Consider the following 17,686-nt stretch of genomic DNA (forward strand, 5'->3'; position numbering starts at 1 on the left):
TCCATTTTAAGAAAATATTAATAATAATAATAATAAAGTCTGAGAGTAGGGCAGCACCGGGGTTGGTTAACTCATCACCTACTTAATGTAGTTCAGGGAGGCATCCTCAGGCTGCAGATCCTCACGGTAACGATCTGGAGGCTGTAATTCCAGCATCACGTGGACACGCCGCCGTCTCCAGAGGAACAAGAGGATTCTCTTTTCAGTATCTCCTAAGAGCAAGAAAAGCTTGCCCCAGAGGCTCCTCACTCTCACATCGTGAATTAAATGTCCACGTACCCTGGGATCCCAGACGAACAAGGGCGTCCCAGGAGGCTCTGCATTCATGTCCTGTCTATTGAGAACATAGATTGAGCTAACCTCTGGATAGCTGCTCCCTGCTTTTAACATGTTTCCACAGTAAGTTTTGCCATGTCCGGTGACCTCCCTGGGTGCTGCTGTCTGGTGCGGGTCTTCTCCAGAGGGCCCACTCCGGGAGCACCCTTTCCTATCTGGATCCCTCCTATGAAGTTAGGCAGGACGGGGTCCTTGGGCACATGGAGCATTGCTGTCACTCACATGTCCCCTGCTGTCTGACGCTCCATCACTCCATAGCCACTGACCTACACTGGCCTAATGAGAGGTCCAGCCAGACTTTGGAAGGCTCACAGCCATTAAAAGGAAACTGCCCATAGCTTAGAAGAACTTTCCTGACTTCCTTCCCCAGGGTGCGTAGAGCTGGGCGAGTCAATGGGGCACTCAGCTCCACCTCACCCAAGAGTCTGTTCAGCAGCAAGGCTCTCGGAGGAGTCCTGAGCCTGGGCTTCGGGTCCCCGCTCTCGTTTCCTGTCTATAGGAGGCACAGGACGCCTGTCCGTCTCTGGATTCTGCTTTCTGATTGGATGTAAATGCAGGATCCCAGACGCTCCCAGCAAGGCCATGAGTTTCCTGGCCCCCAGCCTGCTGACTGAAGGCACTCTGCCACCAGTGGCGGTCCTGCTGTCTCTGGGCATGGCTTGGAGCCATGAATTCTTCAACTCCACGCAGGCCCTTGCTCGTCCTCTCGTAGGGTTGTTGGGGGATTGGGACATAATCCAGCTGGGCTCTGAGGCCATCGCCTGCCTGGAGTAAGTCTCCTGGAGACATGAGCCCTGTCTGGATCGTGGGTCCCCTTTGATAGACCAACCCTTCCCAGTTCCTCTTCACCCCACCCAAGTCCACCCAGGGGAGCTGAGATTCCACCCCAAGGGCATTTCCAAAGGCCACCTCCACCTGTGTGGTTTTGTGTTGCTCAGCAGCCACCCTGTCCACACGTCCTGTCTCTCTCCAGGCTTCACCACGGCACTTTCTCTACAGGAGACCCTCTCCAGGGAGCAGACCATCCACTGTGCTGGGGACCTGGTGAGCAGCCTCTCTCCACTGCAAAATGGACTTGCTTTTGCACATGCCTCGGGCCCATCGTTGTGATTTCCAGAAACGTCTTGTCTCGTGTGCTGGCCCACAGAGTAGCCACTCGCCGCGTGCAGTTGTAGAACATTTAAAGCAGGGCCAGTCTGACAAATGCATTTTAAACTTTAGCTGCGTGAATAACCACCCCATGTGGCTAGGGGGCGCCCTGTGTGAGAACCCAGCTAGAGAGACGGCTGCTTAAATTTGGAAATGGTCTGGGGCTTCCCTCCCCCAACTCCAGCCATTAAGGAACTCTTACAGTCTTGGAATCCTGTCTCACTGGGCTTCCCTTTAATGATGAAAGGCCCGTGGCACAGATTTGATGTGACTGAGATGCAGACCGTCATTGCACAGGAGAGAAGCCATGACATCCCATTCATTTTCTGCTCAGTCCCTGTCCTGGTTGCATCTTTGATATCCAAACGCCCAAGAATAGCAAGAAGGTTTCCTCTTTCAGCTACAAACCTTGAAGCCAGAGTCATGGTTTGGCAACAGTGGTCAGAGTCGTCACAGTTCATCAGGATGGACAAGGTTTGAACTAGTGCACCTGGAGTGAAGATTGCTGGGGAGGTATCGGTCCCTAGGCGACTTCTGTGTGAAGCCACAGTTTGGCTCCATGACGTCAGCAGGTCGCCAGCAGGCTCCAAGTCAGAGAAGCAGCCCAGACCACATGAGCAACTTTGAGCAGCGGTTTTGTTGACCATGCACTGCCACCAAAGGCAGCAAAGGACCTGTAAGTTCGGCAGGAAACAGCAGCAGGAGAGTTCACCCCAGACAAGCTACCCAAGGTCAGTGTCTTTGCCACTTCTGTGACAGGAGGTCATTGCCGCTCACACAGTTAACATTTTGGGCAGAGGTCTCTGAAAAATAAAGAAAAGCCTAAGACTATACTTTCAGGGATCATTTCTATCGTATGTTACTAGAGAGGTTTCTCTGATTGTGTAGAGTACCGGAAACCAAAAGAAGTTGAGAGAAGATGGTAAGAAATCATGAACAGAACCTCCAAGAACTATGGAACATCATGAAAAGACCAAATTTAAGAATGATCAGGATTGAGGAAGGCACAGAGATACAAACCAAAGGAATGAACAACCTATTCAATGACAAAACATCAGAAAATTTCCCAGACCTGAAGAATGAAATGGAAAATCAACTACAAGAGGCTTACAGAACACCAAATGTACAAATTTACATATTATAATGAAAATGCGTAATATCCAAAATAAAGATAGAATTTTAAAGGCTGTGAGAGAAAAGCATCAGATTACATATAGAGGGAAACCAATATAAATATCAGCGGGTTTCTCAGCCCAGACCCTAAAAGCTAGAAGGGCCTGGACCAACATATTTCAAGCTCTGAAAGAACATGGTTGTCAACCAAGAATCTTATACCCAGCAAAACTAATCTTCAGATTTGAAGACGAAATGAAATCCTTCCATGATAAAGAAAAGTTAAAAGAATTTGCAAATAGAAAGCCTGTGCTGTTAGAACAGTCTCAGCAGAATATTCCATGAGGAGGAAATGAAAAACAACAATATAGGTCAGCAAAGGGAGGAACTATCCTAAAGGAAAAACCAATCAAAGGAGAAACCAAATCAAGTTAAAAACCAAAAATAAGCCAAAATAACTGGGAATATAAAGCATATCACAATAATAATCCTGAATGTTAATGACTTAAATTCATCGATCAAAAGACATAGACTGGCAGATTGGATTAAAAAGAAAGACCCAACAGTATGCTGCCTTCAAGAGACTCATCTCATAGGAAAAGACATCCACAGACTAAAGGTGAAAGGATGGGGAAAAACATACCCATGCACACAGACTCAGTGAAAAAGTCAGAGTATCCATCCTCATATCAGACAATGTGAACTTCAAGCCAAAGTTAGTCAGAAAGGATAAAGAAGGACATTTCATACTGCTTAAGGGAAGCATAAATCAGGAAGACATAATGATCATAAATATTTATGCCCCAAACAAAAGCACATCCATGTACGTCAAACAAATCCTTCTCAATTCCAGGAATCAAATAGACCACAACACAATAATTCTGGGTGACTTTAACACACCTTTGTCAGAATGCATGAGAAAATGCTCTCCCCTCCAGAGTCCTATCCATAGAGTATGTTAGCTAACTTTGGATTTTTGCCAATGGAGAGAGAGAAAACAGTCTTTCATCTGCAGTTTTAATTTACATTTCTCTTTTTTAATGAGAAGTTAATGTTTATTAATAGCAAATTCTATTTCCCTTTTCTATGTTTCCAAAGGGTTATAATTTTGTCAATTTACATGTCAGGAAGGATAGCTCTTTGTGATATGAGCTATAAATAGCTCCCTTAGTTGTCTTTTTTAAAAAAGTTTGTTTATGATGCTTCTTTCCATAAAAAAATGATTTTTATGTAACAAAAAGTACCAGTGAAATAATTTATGACTTGGGGATTTTGAGTCATAAAAGGTTAAATAGTTCTTGCTAACTCCAGGTTTGAAAAGAAAATTTTTTCAAGTTCTTCTTATTATTTAGTGGTTGTTTTATTTTAAAAATATCTTTGGTACATATGGAATTTATCATGGTATATGAGGTAAGGCAGGGATATCACTGTACTTATCCCTATAACATTTATTGACTACTTCTTTTCCCCAGATGATGTCCTCTTTATACATTCAATTTCTATATGTATTGAGTATACTTACTTCTGGGCATTCCGTTTTACTAATAGACAAGTATGAGACTCTTAAATTATTTAGGCTTTTAAAAATGTCTTAATGTGTTTTAGTTCTGATCCCACTTCTGTGTTTATTTTTTCACTAAATTTAACATCAGGTGATATAACTTAAAACTGTTATGTTTACATTGAGATTTTGTTAAATTTACAAATTAATTTACACAATAATATGGTCCTACTATTTGTAGAAAGGCTATTTTTTTGGCTTTAGTAGTATTTTAATTTTAATTTTTAATAGGCCTCACACTTGTATTGAAAAACATATTAATATATTTTTCTTACTGTTATATATGAAATCTTCTCTTCCATTAAAATCTTCCAAAAAATTGTTGGAATATATGTAAGCTACTGATTTTTGTATGTTGATTCTGTACTTGGTACTCTAATTGAGCTGGCTTACTGTTTGTAGTAGCTGTTAATAAAATATCTTGAATCTAAAAATTTTTAAAAATTAGTAAATTAAAAAAATAAATAAATACATAGCAGGACAACCAGTAGAATAGAGGAAGGGGAATAGGGGGAGGAAGAAGGGAAGGGAAAGGGGAAGTACCATGAACTGAATTGGAGCAAATATATTCTATGCCAAAACGAACCTAAATATTATGTATAACTATAATGCACTAAGAAAAATATGAAAGAATACAAAGTATGTGTCCTGGCGCTCTAGTCTAAAAGACTCCTTATCAACATATTGTCATGCCATGTCTATGAAGTGTATGTGAATAAAAGGGGACTGATTTATATGAAAAAAAAAAAAAAGAAAGAAAAGCCTATTAAAATCAAAAGAAGATAGTAACGCCAGAACAATAGCCATCATAACAAAGCAAAGTGATTCTCTGAGCACAAAAACATGTACGGTCCCATCCCACGTAGGAAATCGCCTGAGCAGAACATCACAGAATCAACCACATTCTGAGACTGGAATACATTTTGCGCAAAGTTTCAAGGTAGTTGGTTCAAAAGGTTCTGTGAGTCAGAACGATGGCTGTAGCCGACAGAAAGGAACCATGTGGCTCTCGGAAGTTTTGTCTTATACTGTGTGCTGGTCAGAATAATCCAAAGACTTCTGAGAGCAGATGGAGACCAAAGAGAAACTGGAAGATTCTCTGACTTGCGGATTCTGGAATATAAGTTCCCTGGTCCTACAGAATCTTGCAGTCTCTGCCTTAAATCCCGGTGGTACCCAGATACTTTGAATCAGACACACGTGCATGCACACACAGACACACACCGGTGGCTCTTCTTCCCTGGGAAAGAAAAATGTGCCAAAGAGCTACTGATTTTTTGGTTTGTCCATTTTTTTTCTTTTTCAAGTAGTATTTCCAAGTGTTTTAAAAATGCTCGAGAATCAAATGACAATAACATTCACTAATAGGCAGTATTTCCTAGGAATGTGTTGCTTTCTGTGCTGTGTGTATATTTAAATTTTTATGAAGTCTCTATAACCTCATTCAGTTTCACACCAGCTCCCTAACCTCAGGCAAAGTGAAGGAAATATATTCATCGAAGATGACATGCCAGGGCCATGGCCCACTTCTTGGCTTTAAAGCATTTAATCCATCAATGAAATCCTTAGATCATTCATTTCTTAATTAACTGTTTTCAGCGCATCAGTTTACTGGCGATGGGAGTAGCTAGTGGCTTTAATTGCAATGATTTGAAAGGTTACTGGGATTAATAAGCTTTTTCAAAGCTCTGTATCTTGTTGCTAAAATAATACCTTTGTGGGTTCCAGAAAGATGGCCCTGCCCTCTTTTTTTTTTTTTTTTTTTTTTGGGGGGGGTGCCAGGGATTAGAACTCAGGGCCTTGTGCATGTGAGGCAAGCACTCCACCCACTGAGCTATATCTCCAGCCCACCCTGCCCTTTTAATGGGTGGGGTTTTGTTCTTACTCCAGTAGTAAAAATACATCGATGTCAGGCCAAGTCTCTGTGTCATGGCCCCCTGAAAGTCCCCACTAATATCAGGACCACCACTGCCTGCCCGTCATCTCCACAGAACTGTCTGCAACTCTTCAGCCACCTCTGGGAAGATGCCCTTTTTGACCACAGAGCATGTCTAAGAAGCCAAAATGAGAACAGAGCTCTCATCTCAGAGGGGAAAAGCCATTAGCAAATACTTGCATCAGGCTCCTCTTACCGTCTTGGCAAAGGTAATTATTTGCTTTCCTCTAGGAGGATCCACTTCTTTATTTAGCTTTCAGCATAGCCTGTGGTGATCATCCACAAAGTAAAACGTGTTTGAATTAGACACGAGTGCCTGTGAATTCTACACATCTGCATCACCAGCAAAGGTGCAGCCAGCTGGCATGCCCTGATGTGTTCGGTCTAAAATTGTCACCTGTCACTGTACAAAAGTTTTCTTGACAGTGGAAGCATGAACGCGGCCATGGTTGCATGATCTTGGCTGCTGTTTTCTGCTACAAGGACTAGCAGTTATCAGAACTTGAATCTTACCTGTGACAGCTGCATGTCTTATTTATCAAGGACTGTGGTGTGGCTCTTTTGCCATAACCTTAAGGAATTAGAATTTGGAGATAGATCATTTTAAATGAGACCGCAGGCACACACTTACTGTGGACTAACTCAGCACCTAGTGGCTGTGTGACTAAATGCAGCTCACTTAAATACCCAGCGTTCGCTTTCCTCTGTACATTGAGATGATCTGGGTACCAACATCCGTGGATGGATGAATAGGTAGGTAGATAGGGAGCGGGATGATAAGGAGATGGTGGCTGGATGGGTGGAGCCTGGCACGTAGTAAATTTCTGACATACTATTTCAGGGTTGTCACCACAATCATAAATCAAATGTCCAACATAATACTTGGCATTAAAGATGCTCCAAAACGTTTCTCTCTCCTTTCCTTTCTTCCTGTTTGTCGTTCTGCTGTGTATTGAGGCATTTTATATAAGGAATACAAACCTTTAGATCTACGCTGAAACTTTATTTACCAATGTTTTTAAAATGAAAATATAAAACTTTATTGAGCTGTAATAACCCAGTAATCCATCCATTTTACTTCTCAGGGTTGTGATACGTCCAAACAGAGTTAAGTCAGACAAGAAAAAGAAAACCTAAATTTGTGTGTGTATGTGAGTATGTGAGGGACCCTGGGGACTGTGTGTGTGTGTGTGTGTGTGTGTGTGTGTGTGTGTGTGTGTATGTCCCTGGGGACTGTGTGTGTGTGTGTGTGTGTGTGTGTGTGTGTCCCTGGGGACTGTGTGTGTGTGTGTGTGTGTGTGTGTGTATGTCCCTGGGGACTGTGTGTGTGTGTGTGTGTGTGTGTGTCCGTCCCTGGGGACTGTGTGTGTGTATGTGTGTGTCCCTGGGGACCGTATCCAGGGCCCTGTGCGTGCAGTGAGAGTGCTCTCCCACTGAGCTGCATCCCCAGCTGTTATCTCAGGCTGATTTGCAAGTGTTGGGTGCGGCCTTACTTTCCTTCTCTCCCAGCACCTTCTGCAGAAAATATGTTGATCTGGAAGGAAGTTGGGCCTGTCAGATGTGGTTCTTTTTTTTTCAAAGGACAATTCCAGTGTCCCCAGAACTTAAGTAACTTGTCCTAAGTTAATGGTAGCAAGGACACTAGGCGTCCCCAGCTCCCAGTCGGGGCTCCTCCCACTGTACGACCTGCCACTTCTCTCTCCCGCCCGTCTCTCTGGGAATAGAGCAGGGTGCTGTTGTGGTTTGGATGTGAGGTGTTCCCCATAAGCTCACCTGTGAGACATGCAAGAAGGTTCAGAGGAGAAATGACTGGGTTGAATTAATCCCCTGGTAACAGTGGGAACTGCCGTGATGAGGCCTGGCTGAAGGAAGTGGCTTTTGGGGTCGCGACTGTGGGGTGTGTATTTTGGAGTGGAGTCTCTCCCTCCCTCTCTGCTTCCTGATCACCAGGTGAGCTGCTTCCCTCCACCACATTCTCCTGCCATGATGTTCAGCCCTGAGGAATGGGGCCACCTTCTGTGGACTGAGACCTCTGAAAACAAGCCCTCAAATAAACTCCTCCTCCTCTACAGTTGTGCCGGTCGGGTCTTTTAGTCACCGCAGCGGCGGTAGAGCTGACTCCAGCAGGTGCTCAGCGGCACACCTCTTTGCTGAGAAGCAGGCTGCCCGGGAGAGCAGAATGCCATTCTTCCCGTCCCCCACCGATGGCTCCTTCCCCTTCTTGTCACCTGAGATAGGAGAAGTGTTCTCTTCTCTCGAGTCCCCAGATGGCTGGGGATTGGAGGGGCCCACTCTGAGCACGCTGGCTCTGTTTCTTGAGTTACTGAACCATTTGAGAAATAAGTCGGAGACCAAAGTAGGTTCTCCCCTTTGTTGCTGATGAAGACTGGCCTGGAGGAGGTCAGGGATGAGCCCGATGGTTCTCCTACTCCCAATCCTTGACACCAAATCAGCCAGCAGGCCGGAAAATGAGTTTCTAGTCCACACTGGCCCAGCGAGGAGGGTACGGGATAGATGAAAGCTCCTCCCAGGACAGAAACAGGGACCAATGGTTGCATGTTAGCCATGAGCTCTGTCCACGGAGAAGGTAGAAACGAGGCAAAGACCAGGAGCAGGGAAACTCCTCCCTGGAGCCAGAGGAGTGGAAAGGGACTTTCCCCTCTAATAAAAACCTTTATACTTTTTTCATATCACTTAATAAGGTCCAATTTCTTCTGTATTTTTAAAAGTAAATGTTAGCATCTTTCGAAGGGGAGAAAGTTAATGATCTGATGATCATCAGCTCTGCTTGTGCCCAGTCCCTTCAGACCTCTGCCAGCCCCCACGCACGTTTCCCTGGGTGTCACCTCTTCCTCTGTTCCCGCTGCCGTCCTTGACGTTGTCCCAAACACATTGCCATGGATCCTCAGTACCCACACGGATGTTTCATTTGCGTTACCCTCGTTCCCAGCAAGGTTATCCATTGAGCAAGCGGCACCTGGGGCTCAATTTTTATTTACCTGGACACACGCTCAGCCTTTGGGGAATGGTTTGTTCTTCTGTTAGCTATGTTTAGCTCCTGATTTTCCACCACGTTGCTTTCTTCTTCTCCTCCTCCTCCTCCTCCTCCTCCTCCTCCTCCTCCTCCTCCTCCTCTTTCTTCTTTCTTCTTCTTCTTTCTTCTTCCTTTCTAACTGTCCATCTGGCTTCCCTCTGTGCAACCTGAAGAAAAAAATATGTAATTATTTCTACTCTTCTCTCTTTCCTGTATTTTATTCTAGTTTTGAAATTTTGTTTTTGGATTTTTGAGCCATGTGAAATGTACCACAGTAATGATTCCATATATGTGAATAAAGTAATTCTTTATACTCACATGCAGCTGTTATTTATTAAGGATTTCTTATTCCATTAATTATTTTTACACAAACCATAATTCATAGTCTAGAAAATCAGATTCAGCAGCAAGCTTAAGTTTTTTAAAGGTACTTTTGCTTTTCAGAAAATGGATTGACCTTTTTTTAATCTTATGACCCAAAGGGTCATAAACCATGCATCTTCTTAAAATGAAAGGTCCATCTTGAAATCTGAAGTTGTTGTTATGTGTCCAGGAGAACCTGAAAGAATACCCATTCTCTGGGTGACTTTCATCTATAAATAACAACTTCAGTTAACTGTTAGCTTTAAGGAAGTTGAATCTCTCATAATCAAGTTGAAGTTAATCACTCTAAACTAGGGGGTATAACTGTGTTAATCAATTTCCTATTACTATAACAAAATACATGGGATAATCAACTTGTAAAGAAAAAAGGTTTGTTTTGCCTCATGATTTTGGCAGTTCCAGCCCAAGATGGGTAGACCCATTGCTTTGGGTGAGCATGGTGGCAATGGCAGGAGCATGTGGCAAAGCAAAGAATCCTGAGCCATGAAGCAAAGAAAAAGGAAGAGTCCCCTGTGGGGACACACTCCCAAAGACCTCGGGACCTCCCTCTAGGCCCCAATCTTCTAAAGTCCACAGCACCTTCCCGTCAGTAGTGCCACCCTGGGGACGAAGCCTTGAGTATGTGGGCCTTTGGGGGCCATTCAACATCCAAAGCCTAGTCAGCCCCAAAGCAAAACAAATGACAACAAAGCAAGAAGAAATATTTTTTAAAAAACAAATACAGCAGCACAGGCCCAGGGGCGAGGTAGCAGGAGAGGTAGCCGCAATCACTAAAGAAAATAAGACATGCTTTTAAAACGTGTCTTCTGAGCCAAGCCTCTGAATCAAAACTTGAGCATAGATTTTCCTTTTAGGGCCTTGAGCCAGCCGGTGCAGGACGAGGACCTGCCCCTGTGTGGCCCCCCATGCTCTGAGCACACATCTGCCTGCCTTCACCTCCTCTCTGCTTCTCGGGACTGAGCTCCTCCCCGGCCTTCCCAGCTCTCCAGCTGCCTCGGCTCAGGTCTGCAGGTCTGCACTGCTGGGGGACACCCGCCCCCCGCTTCTCGCCCAAGGCATGTCTGTAGTCTGCCCTGTGCCTGCACTTCCGGGAGGAGAGGCAGGGTGGGGTGGTGGGTGGGGTCAAGGCCAGGGCTCTGGAAGCAGCCCGTGGGGCCCTGGTTTTCCCGTGGCTGGCGAAGAGGCAGCCTGGCCGTCCTCCCGAGGTCGAGGCCTTCGCGGGGCGGTGGGTTCAGGTTACACGCGTGTTGTCACACAGGCTGTCCACGGGTGCGCATCACCTGCACGAATTCATCCACTCTCGCCTCCCCCTCCCTCTCCTCTCTGGGTGTCCGCCTGACTCTACCAACACCTTGCCTCCCAGGGGAAGAGAAAGGCTGGTCCTTGGCTCCTCCGTCTCACCTGAGAGCCGTTGCTTCCCAGGCCTCACTGGTCATTTGAAATTCCCAGCATTCACCTGCGCTGGCTTCTGCGTGCAGTCTTCGGCCACTTCTGTGGCCTGATTCTATCTTGTTAGACACGTCTGCCTCTGGACACTTCTTTTCCACTTCACCTGACTGCCTTCTCCAGCCTGCTTGTCCTTTGTGACAACTGTGTATCTGTGGTTCGTGGTTAGATGACGTACCGTCCTCCTCTCTTCTCCTTTCCAAGGCTTAAACCAGCCCTCTCTGCTCCGTGTTAGCCACGCGGTCACCTCCTGCCCTGAACCTCCTCATGACGAGGCACCATTGCCATCCCAGGCTCTCCTGCCTCCCGACTCCTCAGTTCTTAACCCAGTGAGTCTCAGAGTTTAGAACCCTGACCAGTAAATGCAGCAGCAACATCTCTCCCCAGCCCTTGGTAAAAATAAATTCTTTGGTCCCAGCCTGGACCTACTGGGTCAGAGACACCGGGGTGAGATCCAGCAAACTGGGCTCCAGCAGCCCTCTGGACACTTGGTGCTTGCCAGAGTTTGAGAACTAGTGCCTCAACCCATCTGGCTACTTCTCCTACCTTCCACCTGCCTTCTGTTTGCACTGTACTAATTTTAGTAGGAAACAAGATTTTAGGTCATCGTGCGCCATTTTGACCGATAAACATAATTTTTATAGGCAATATAAAACATCAAAATAATTTCCAGTGCTCAGTGAGCTGTCTTATCTGTGATAAAATGAGATGTAATGAGTGGCTGGATAGAGGGATAAATAACCCATCAACTCATCTTAATCAGGAGGGTTACACTCTCCCTGGGGATGGGGATAGGACAGGAGGAAGTTTTTCTGATAAAACAAATTTCCAAATGCTGGTAGAGATACAAACAGTACTTAAAAATAGTAAAAAGACTTGGAGAACCTAGTTTTCCAGTTAATCATGCTTGGGATTACCAAGGATTAGGTATCCCCAGCTAATTCCTTAGATTGATGATGGACACATGGAGTCCATTACATCATTGTTTCTACTTTTGTGTCTATGTTTGAAAAGATCATGAAAAAACAATTTAATCTTGAAAGTGGTAGCATTGACCTGTGATAGGCAACCAGTTCAAATGGTCTCACTTTTATCACTACCCGTCTTGGTCACAAAGTAGATTAGTAATGAATTTGTTGTGCCTATTAAATAATTTTCATTTTTTTATTGTACATATGTGTATGTATTATGTCTATGTAGATAGAAGGACATGTAGGTGGATGGATGGATGGATTAGAGATAGGTAGATAGATAATTAGATAAGCCATAGTTATTAATGTCAATGTTGAAGAAATTGCCAAAAGCCGAGATACATGTGTGGTATCTACATTGTTGCTAACTATCGGTTGGAAAATCTGTTAGAAAATTGATTTTACAAGATCCTTTTACAGTATCACTGTATGTTAGAATATTTGTACACATAGGGCTGAGGATGTGGCTTAGTAGTAGAGCACTTGCCTAGCAGTGTGCAATGCCCTGGGTCTAATCCCCAGGACCACAAAGAAAAAAAAATATTTGTACAAATATAAAAATATGAAAATCGATTTGTTGGAATTTATCCTAAAAGGGGATAATTCTAATTTCAGAAAAAGATTCTGTATAGGGAGATGGTCCTCCAGGCCTTCTTTCAAAGTCACATAAAGCCCTGGAAATCCCTTTGTGACTGGTTACATGGGGGATAACTAAGTCAACGTCCTGATGTTCATCCAGTATGATCATTAAGATGATGATCGTGCAAAGTATGCTTATAATAGGAAGAAATAAAACACCACAAATTTGATACATGATAGGATTTACAACATAAAAAATACATACAGAAAAAAGAAACTCTTTCTGTTAGGTAGGGTGATGTGATTGGTATCCAATTTCCTTTTTCTCCCATTTTAATCTTTTCAATGGAAATGTGCATTTAGCAGTTACAACCGTGGAATTTCCAGAGTCATTGTTCTCCAAAGCCATTTGGGCCTTTGTGACCTGAAAAAGGTCCTTAGAATCCATAAGGGACCTAATATTTTGAGAGTGGCCACATCCTGAGAGGAGTGGGCAGCGTCACCTCTCAGTATCAGCAAAGCTTCTCACCCTAAACCAGCCGCCTTCAGGAAAGCCAGAGTCACAGGCCGGTCCCAGGAAACCAGCTCCAGTTGCGTCTCTCTTCCCAATGTTGTTGCTGTGGTCATTGAACTGTTAAGAGGGATGCTGATCATCCGACCGAGTCCTTGCCCCCAGGAAGCAGAACCCGGCACTAGCACTGAGACCCCTCCCCCTCAGGCCATCCTGTCCAGGACTTTGAATATATTTGGAACATCAAGAATCACTGTGGTCTCCCAGAGATGCATTGAATGGAATGGCAGCTATGTCATTGTTCCACCAACTGGGAATTTGAAGCAGAGCTGCTTCCCAGAACCTCAGCTTGCACATGCCTAGTAAATCCATGTTCAGAGAACGGGGGGCCATCCCGTGATGCTGCGTTATCACCGCCCACCCTTGCCATCTGAAGACTCCCGTTTTGGCTGGGTGATTTCCATGGCAGGGACCTTGGCCTCTGCACCCCTCCTGTGTTCTTACCGATTACCAGTAACGGTATTGTTAATCCCAGTGGCAGTAGCATCTACTCTCATCTGGGACATTGAATTAAGAGGCTCAATCCCCGCAAAAAAAAGGCTGAATGTTTCCTCTGAGAAGCGGATGCTGATCCATAGTGGGGGTGGATAGGGAAGAATGAAGGAACTTTGGATTATGCAGAGAGCGGTAAGGGAGTGGGGCTGGGAAGGATAGTAGAATGAGATAGACATAATTATCCTATATACATGTCTAAAAAATTTTTTAATAAATAAAAAAATTAAGCAATAATAATAATAATTAATAATAATAAGAGGCTGAATAAAAAGAAAGGAAAACAACCCAGTCTTCAAGTGCCAGGGCTTTCTATTGTCTGCTTCAGATTGATTTTATGAGTATTTGTTATTATTTTATTCATGTTTAGAGAAGATTCAGGTCCAGCACCAAGTGTCCTGAAGTCCTAAGCTGTCTAAAGCCTGTCAGTTTGCAGACCACCCTGCTGGACATATATTCCTTTGGCCGGTTCTAATGGGGTCCTGTGCCACCATATATCACTGATGTGTAAAATCAGAACTCTGGGAGGAACGTAGTATTGTAGTATTAAGCAAAGGTGTAACTCTGGAGTCTCCTTGCTTCCATTTCTGAGTTGTCTTTCTTCTGGTGTTAGATCAGGTGATTACTTGCCTGGTCCCCCTCTGCTGAGCAGAATGACTTTGTCTTGCATCTGTGTGTATTCACTGAGTAGCTTTTAGTCCTCTTTAAAAATTAATTGTACTTTAATGTCTCGTTATCTAAGACTCCCCCAGGCTAATGTGAATCACACTGGGGGAATTCTGATCTGACAAATGGCCATCACGTGGAGCCTTGATCCTCTGCAGTGGTGTTAACCTGCCATCCCACAGGATGCTGTGTTGTAAACAAGACCAAGTTGTTGTGATTGGTGGTCAGCATGGGAGAACCCTGGCGCTTCCAGCATCTTGGGCTGCTGCAGCCTGCCTGGTCAGCTCAGCGCTTCCCTAAATGTTTATCCACCTGGAGATCCCACGGCAGAGGTGAACAGGAGGTAGATGAGATTTTCCCTGGGGCCTTGCAGTACACGTACTGTGCCCTTGTTGAGTGGCATGAAGCCCTTCTTCCTCAATCCTGGTTTTCCAGTCTCTGAGGACTGATGAGTTCTTCCAGCTTTTTAAAAATTAGAAGGGCTGGGGATGTAGCTCAGTGGTAGAGCATTTGCCTAGCATGTGTGAGAACTGGGTTGAATCCCCAGCACCACGTGCAAACACACACAAACATACACACTAAAGAAAGGAAACAATTTTAATTCACTTCAATTAAAAAAAAAAAAAAAAACATAGAACATCATATTGGTTATGAGAAAAATGGAGAAGAACCAGAAAAGTTGCTGAGGATTGTTGGACCGTGTTGTCCTGATGGTTAGACAGCCTGTCTCTAAAGATAAAACGAAAGTTTTAAAAGCCAAAGAGTGGATGTCGACTTTCAACACTGACCTTGGTAAAAATGGTTCACACACATGGGGACTTGGTCGGTGAGGCCTTCCCTGGAAGGGATGTCTAACTCTGCGATCTTTTCTCTGGCAGATGGGGAGCTCTCCATATCCAATGAAGAAGACTCCCTGGAAAACGGGCAGTCCCTCAGCTCCAGCCAGCTGTCCTTGCCCGCCCTGTCCGAAATGGAGCCAGTCCCCATGCCGAGGGACCCCTGCTCGTATGAGGTGCTCCAAGCTTCAGACATCATGGATGGACCAGGTAATGCACCCGCAGAGTCACAGGGCAGGACCCCAGAGGTCACTGCAGGGGGCCTGTGCCCTGGCTGGACCTCGGGTTCTATTCTGGGCCCCCTAAGCATAAAGATCTGGGTAATTAGATCAAACTGTCCTCATGTGAGTTCTTCCTACATACCAAACATAAGAACATGTGGAGGAGGTCTCTACACATTGTTCTCCAGTTTTAAAAAACATTTTTATAACTGTAATCATTTTAAAGGCGATGTGTCTGGTTTCTGTAATATTGACAATTTAAAATGCCATTGTCTCGTTTTCTGACACTCATCTCTGTTAAGATGAAGGTAAAGAATCCCACATTTCTATGTAAATTAGTGCTTATCTAATTTGCCTGTTCACAAGGCCTGGCCACACCCCTGAATCTCTAGTCCCAGTGTACCAATTAACAGTTGGATCAATTTATTAGATACAATTAATTTAATTGTTAATGAAATGGATGCAGTTTCATGGTTAAGTCTGAGCCTGCTGATAGGTGGATTTTGATGCCCTCTGACCACTGCCTCCCTTGTTGGTCCACAGTCAGCCAAGTGACCAATTCTCATCTCTCAGGGGGTTTGCATAGTGATCCTGATCAGCCCCAAGCCAGGGTCTCCCAACAGATACTGGTACGTGTTGTCAGGAGACCCATCTAGGCAAAGGAACCTCTTGGAATATCTGGATATGGGCAGAAAGGCCACATCCTTTCCTGCTTACCAGATGCAGATTCTGTATCCATGGATGGAAGGATGGGAGAGATGGGGTTTCACAGAGTTAATTCCCAAGCTTTGCTGTGGGACCTGGCAAGTCCTGGCCACATCAGCATGCTCATCACTGGTAATAAGAATGTCCCTTGAGATAGGGAGAATTTAGAGCTTGTGGGGATTGTTTGCAAAGTGTTTCTGCTATGCAGAACACTGGTCTCAGAGAAAGGAAGAAAAGCAGGAGAGGATAGGGGAGGAGTCATTTATAAGCTTTCTCATGGGGTCAGTGATAGAAGGCAAGAGGATATGCAATTGAGTTTATTTTCCCCTCCCGGGAGTGTTCCAAGAGAGCAGTGAATTATGATCATTTTTTAATCCCAGTTTCCTTGTGATGTGGCAATCAGGTGGATCTGATTGTTTTAGTGAAGTCTGACATCCCAGGAAAGTTGTAGAATTTCACTCTGTCAACTCCCAGGCTGCCAACTTGGTAGGAAGGTATGTTCTACCCCTCACCCTCCATGACAGCTCCCAATTAGAGCCCGTCCCAGGGTCCCCATGGAGAAAGAAAGAGTCGGGTCCAATGCAGAGGAAAGAGAAATGGCGGAAATTGAAACAAGTCCACAGGAGTTCTGGCGACAAGAGGAGAGAAGAAAGGGGAGAAGAAGATGTGTCCTTGAGCATCTTGGGCCCATCCATTCATAGGAACGGGCTGGCCAGAGGGCACGTGGGCCCTGCGTGGGGCCAGCCTTTGGTTCTGCATGTGTTGGGCAGGGTTCTTTATCCCTGATCTGCTGCGCTTACCGTCCTGTTAGGGTGTCACACCACAGAGCATCCACAGACCGGGATAAATGCTGAGTTTGAAATGGTGACGTTCTTGATGAGCACATGTCCTCCCTCCTCCTCTCTCCCCCTGCCGCTCCTTCCTCACTTCCTCTGCATCCCTCCACCACTCTACCACCTTATCAGATTCCCAGTGTCCTCGCTTTAGCCTTCCACGTGCGTGTGACAACCCAAGGCAATTGGTGTTCTGCTATCTTGCTAGGCAGCCCGCGTCCCTGTCCTGTGTTCCTGGCTGACCCCCGCCACCCCTGTCCCCCGCACTGCGTTTGTGTAATGTCTCCTGTGTATCATGTGGTTGTCCCCTCAGTGTCTGAAGAGAGTCCCTCTGCCAGTGAGTCTGGAGTCCTCCTGTCCCAAGATCCTACAGCCAAACCAGTCCTGCTACTGCCCCCCAAAAAACCTGCTGCTTTCTCTGGAGACCATGAGGAGACCCCAGTGAAGCAGCTGTCCCTTCTCAAGCAGCCCCCGGCCCTGCCTCCCAAACCCACTACCCGGATTGCCAACCACTTAACAGGTGAGTGGAGACACCCCCTGGGGACACCCAGCCCCTCCTTCCCTTTAAGGGATAACTTGGTTCTCTTGCTGTTTTGATCCGAGGCCTGGATGCCCATCTCTGGGGTGGCTGTCTTGTGGGATGTTTGGGTGTTTCTCTGTGTGTCTTGGTACATGCAGCCATGACCAGGATTTGTGTCTGTGTCAAAAAGCATTTGATATGCACCTGCCAGCCATCTGCCAAGAGCCTTCAGTCATGTGTATCTGTAAATATGTGCATTGCATCGATGTGACTAATTCAAGATGATTTACCTGGGCAAATAGATTCAGCATCAAATGTTTGCAGAGATAAAGA

General features: G+C 45.2%; 1 protein-coding gene and 1 long non-coding RNA gene across 8 annotated transcripts in view; both read left to right on the forward strand.

The window, feature by feature from the left end:
- The window catches only part of PHACTR1 (phosphatase and actin regulator 1), a 502,764-nt gene that overhangs the window by 397,697 nt on the left and 87,381 nt on the right, over positions 1–17,686 (forward strand). For 5 of the 7 annotated variants that reach the window (XM_079147312.1, XM_079147317.1, XM_079147315.1 and 2 more), the window contains 2 exons: positions 15,117–15,284; positions 17,147–17,353. In XM_079147312.1, coding sequence (XP_079003438.1) covers positions 15,117–15,284; positions 17,147–17,353 — 375 coding nt within the window. The remainder of the gene's footprint in view (positions 1–15,116; positions 15,285–17,146; positions 17,354–17,686) is intronic. The other 2 variants (XM_079147314.1, XM_079147313.1) reach the window with 1 other exon arrangement.
- LOC306665641 lies at positions 929–6,072 on the forward strand. The gene is made up of 2 exons (XR_013765100.1): positions 929–2,284; positions 2,326–6,072. It is a non-coding gene; the product is annotated as an uncharacterized lncRNA (long non-coding RNA).

Source organism: Sciurus vulgaris (genome assembly GCF_902686455.1).
Source record: "Sciurus vulgaris genome assembly, chromosome: 7".
In the NCBI taxonomy this organism is placed as follows: Eukaryota; Metazoa; Chordata; class Mammalia; order Rodentia; family Sciuridae; genus Sciurus; species Sciurus vulgaris.